Consider the following 4,588-nt stretch of genomic DNA (forward strand, 5'->3'; position numbering starts at 1 on the left):
CCCCCCCCCCCCGCCCCCGCCGCCGCTACAGCTGCGGCGTCGCGGAGCAGCTGGAGGGACCCGGATGTAGTTGGGCAGGAATTGCGGCGAGGGCCGGTAGCGGGCGGGGGAGGGGCGACCGTAGATGACGTCAGCGCCCTACTCCGCTCTAGCGGCTGCGGTCTCGCTGTCCCGGTCCCAGGCCCGGGAGGACCCAAGCATCCGCATTCCGACTCAGAACCAGGACTGGGGTCTTTACGCCCCTACTGGGTGTCTGGGCGCACTGTGAGACTGTTCTGAGCCCAGTGGATCGAGAATTTCTCCAAGCCAGGCAGTTGGTCAAGCCGGTACCCAGGAGCTAACCCTGAGGCTCCCGCTCCTACGGCTCCCGCCCCTTCCCCCCCCTGCCAACACCCGGCTCTTCCACCTGCCTGCAAACACATCCGCCCCCTGCGAAGACGCTGTCGACGCATCTGGAGCACCGATTTCTTTCCCGCGCTGTAGCAGCCTGGTCGCTGCCCTTCGAACGTGCACTCTGTCCCCGGCATCCGCTAGACAGACACCCCCCTCCCCAGAGCCTCACGCCTCCGAAGCCATCCTCCCCCAGTGACTCCAGGAGGCCACACAGGTGCCACAGCCACACATTTCGAGCCCGGAAGGGCAGGAGTACACGCACTCTATCACCACCACCCACATGCGAGTGCAACTGATGCACGCATGGGGCACATGTTGTGAGTTTCTGGCTTTTTTTTTTTCCCCTCTGGAATTCATGGGAGTCCACATTGTATTTATTTGCACGTTAGATGGTCACGTGATTCTGTTACAGGGACCTCCGGTAAAGCTAAAGGAACCGAGGATTTTTTCAAAGTCTGGAGGATAATCGGAAACGTAACAGCTGCTTCTATTAAGAGCCGGATAGGAGCTCAAGTTAATTGAAGCTGCACGTGCAGACGGCGAAAATCCAGTTTAGCTAGCTAGACTACAGAAAATCCGACCCACGCTGCTTGCAGACGCCAGAGATAGAATGACAAACGCTAGGCAGCCAATGAATCAGAACCCGAGAGCAGTGCATCACCAGCACAGGTTCCCATTGGCTGAGGTGCCTTTCCCTCTCTCGTCAGAGACTTAACCTTTTCCTGGATTTGACCTACACCACTTTCGCAGGACCAGAAGTTTTAAAGAAACAAACCAAAAAATAATCCATATTTGAAAAGACGTTCTAGTATATGCAAAGGAAAAAAACCCAAAAAACTTCCTAGTAGGAGGCCAGTACTTTAAAAAGAACACTTGAAAATATTAACCAAATTGAGTTCTGGTCATTAAAAAGCTAAATTTGTAATGAGGTCTCTCCATTTTATCTAAGGAGTTTACTGTAGCAATTTGCACTCTGCCTACTCTCTAGCTCCTAATACACTTTGTTGCCCCAACATTTAAACCAAAAGCAACCTACTTATTCTACTCATTCGGCAAACATTGTTTAACTACTTGAAAGCCATCTCCGATTTTTCAACCTGACTTATTTGGGAAGGTTTTATTCTCCACTTTTAGACTTGGGACCCAATAACAAAACCAAATATTCACGGGCAGACGAAATATTTGAGAAACTCAAACATCACTACCCAGTATCTTTGGAGTTAGAATTTCTTTGAGCAAGAGGAAGATGGATCATTTCCAGGTATACAAACTAAAAATAAAATTCAGTTTTTATTTGATCCCAGTACCATTTGAGGGCACATTTCCTAATTCTCCACATACCCGCCAAAACAACGAAATTAGATCAAAGATCTTTGAAACTTTGCCTTTTTGGAATCCTTAATACTTAAGACAAGTACCAGCATGATTAAAACCCTAGTGGAGTCATTAATATTCTGAAATAAAAAAGCCAATGTGGCAACCACCATTTGGAGTGCTCTTAAAAACCAGATTGTCTTATTCATAAGGCAGAAGGGGGCCATCAGGGACAGTAGTAAACCAGTCATGGAGAGCTTGAGCAAGGTCTTACCTCTCTCCCTGCTTCTTTCTTTTAGGTTTCCATATACCTCTTCTCCCTGTTCTACACATGTTCGATAATCTGGGTTAATTGAAGCAGGAAAGGTAGGAAATGGAAAATAGTGATACGAGAAGGGACTGCCTATGCAGTGTGCCCCAGATTGCCAATAAAGCTGCACGATCCTACTTTTTCTTATTTCTGGATACAGCTTGCAGAGACATTTTGGTGTAAACTAGGAAACTTGTGGGTCATAACATTAAAATTTTTTAAAATTTGAAACAAAATATTCGCTGATTAAATAGCTTGGTATTATGACATTCCCTTCCAAATTATTATCTCTTATATGAAGAAGGCAAAGTAAATATTTAGAAGGGTGGAAAAAAGAGAGTTTAAAGATGTCTTCTTTTTGAACAAGACTTCATTTAGGCCTCCTCTACATATTTGGCATGTTCATAGTAAGGTTTTGTGAGATATCATCAGAAATATATTGCTGACTGTATTTTAGTAATTTTTTTTTTGAGAGGTTTTCGCTATAGGGCATGTGCACTAGCCAGCCAGACACAGAGAGAGATAGAGAGAGAAAGCAAGAAATCACCCCCCAGAGGGGATGGTCACGCCGCAATCCCTTCTCCTCCATTCTCTTCTCAGGTATGCACGCACACGTGCCCGGCGTGAGTTTTAAGCCACGGGGTCCGGGACGCGAACTACGTTTGACTACGTGGGAGTCCAGCGACATAGCCATTACACTTAACTGCTGGTTCTCTATTTTAATAATTTTTATAGGTATATTTTTAAAAATTATGCTTCTCTGCTTTGGAAATCTGTTTTTTTAATTAATAAAAAGGAGCAAGATTTTTCTGAAAATCTTTAAGGTTTTCTTTTTTTTAAGAGGTTTTTACCTTAGAGGATGTGCGCTCACCAAAGAGAGAGAGAAATAGAAACAGTGAGAGGGAAAGTGAGAAATCACCTCCTGGGGGATGGCTATACTGCAATTCCTTCTCCTCCATTCTCCTCCCAGGATCTTGGGCACACATGCATACATGCCTGGCGTAATTTCTAAGACATTGGGTCCAGGACTTGAACCGTGGTCGGTCATGTGGGAGTCCAGTGACATAACCACTATACCATCTGCTGGCCCCAAAAACCTTTAAAATTTTAAATTTACTATGTGCTATTAGCCTAATAATTGAGAGGTTTTGAAAATAAGAACTGTAGTGGGAAATCTAAAGCTTAGTCTAGTCAGCAATACTCTCTCCCCTTTCCTATACAATCATGATTGATTGATTGATTTTTTAAAATTTGCTATAGGATGTGTGCACTTGCCAGAGAGACAAATACAGAGACAGAAAAAGCACCTCCCAGGACATATGGCCATGGCGCAACCCTCCTTTCCAAATTTTGGAGACACTGGCCTAGTGTGTTCTTTAAACTGGCTGGCTCTGGGACTCAAACCACACAGTCAGCCATGTAGGATCCAGGTACCTTAATCACCATATCACCTGCTGGCCCCACAATCATGATTTAAAGGAAAGGTTTACAATCCTTGATCCCAAGTTACTATTGTAAATAAATCTAGGAGACTTACCCTAGAGGCAGCCCTGCCTGAGACTCTCAAAATGTACCTCCCCGTAAGTGACCTTTCAGGGGAATACCCAAGAATTCCCTGACCTGAACCATCCACCCTTTACACTGAAGCCTGCCGCCACCTTAGTTCCTAAACCAAACAACATAGCTCAACTGCCGCTTCCTCCTCCTCCTGCTTCACTACCTGTTTCAGGTTTTTCTCTTCCACATATCCTCTTCACTTGTCCTCTTCTCTCTTTTCTCTTTCTTATCTTTCTTCTCCCTTTCTTCTGTTCTCTTCTTAATACCTTTGTCCTTCTTTTCCCCATTTTTTTCTTCTCTCTTTTCATTAACTTAATCCAAAATGCAGCTTCTGCTACTACCCAATTAACCCCAAAGTCAAACATGGGAGTGGATAGAGTCCCTAAATTAATTTCACTAGGAGAGGTGGGGATGTACCCCCACCCCGTCCTTTTCCCTCCCTACCCTCCCATCATATCGTGTCATGAAACCTTAGCTGTTTTGAGGACTGTTACAGAATGAAAAGGACTAGAGAACCCTGTCCTGTGTGACATCACAGGGGGAGCCCTGTTAGGGTGGGCCAGAGGGAAGCCAGCAGTCTCATGCCACTACTGTGGCCCCTCTGGAGACCTGAGAGAAATATGAGTAACCATGTACGCCACAGGCCAGGTTCTGGATAGTCCTTTAGGTAGGCTGTCACCTCAACATATCTACATATGGCCACAGCCTTACAACAGTGGTGTGGATCTCATCAGATAAGTTTATCTGCTCAACAGATGGTCATTATGTTCCAGGCACTGCGATCCTGGTGGTAGATAATGATATCAGTGGACAAGGTTCCAAGATCTCAAAGGAGCTGGCATTATAAGAGACATAGAGAAAGAAACAAACAGGAAATTACAGATTTTGACCAGTGCCATGAAGGAAATGAATAGGGAAATAGATGTAGGCAATGACTTAAGATATCTCTGTGTTCAGGGCAAACCTCTCTAAGAAGGTTGCATTTAAGTTGAATGAGAAGGAGTCAGCTTTGCA

General features: G+C 45.1%; 1 protein-coding gene across 1 annotated transcript in view; it reads right to left on the reverse strand.

Moving 5' to 3' along the window:
- Window positions 1–4,064, reverse strand: part of PPM1A (protein phosphatase, Mg2+/Mn2+ dependent 1A) — a 64,179-nt gene extending 60,115 nt beyond the window's left edge. The window contains exon 1 of the mRNA XM_006144814.2: window positions 3,738–4,064. Coding sequence (XP_006144876.1) covers window positions 3,738–3,939 — 202 coding nt within the window. The 5' untranslated portion in view covers window positions 3,940–4,064. The remainder of the gene's footprint in view (window positions 1–3,737) is intronic.
- Window positions 4,065–4,588: the final 524 nt, after the last annotated feature.

This window comes from Tupaia chinensis, unplaced genomic scaffold (genome assembly GCF_000334495.1).
Source record: "Tupaia chinensis unplaced genomic scaffold, TupChi_1.0 Scaffold000133_1, whole genome shotgun sequence".
NCBI lineage: Eukaryota > Metazoa > Chordata > Mammalia > Scandentia > Tupaiidae > Tupaia > Tupaia belangeri.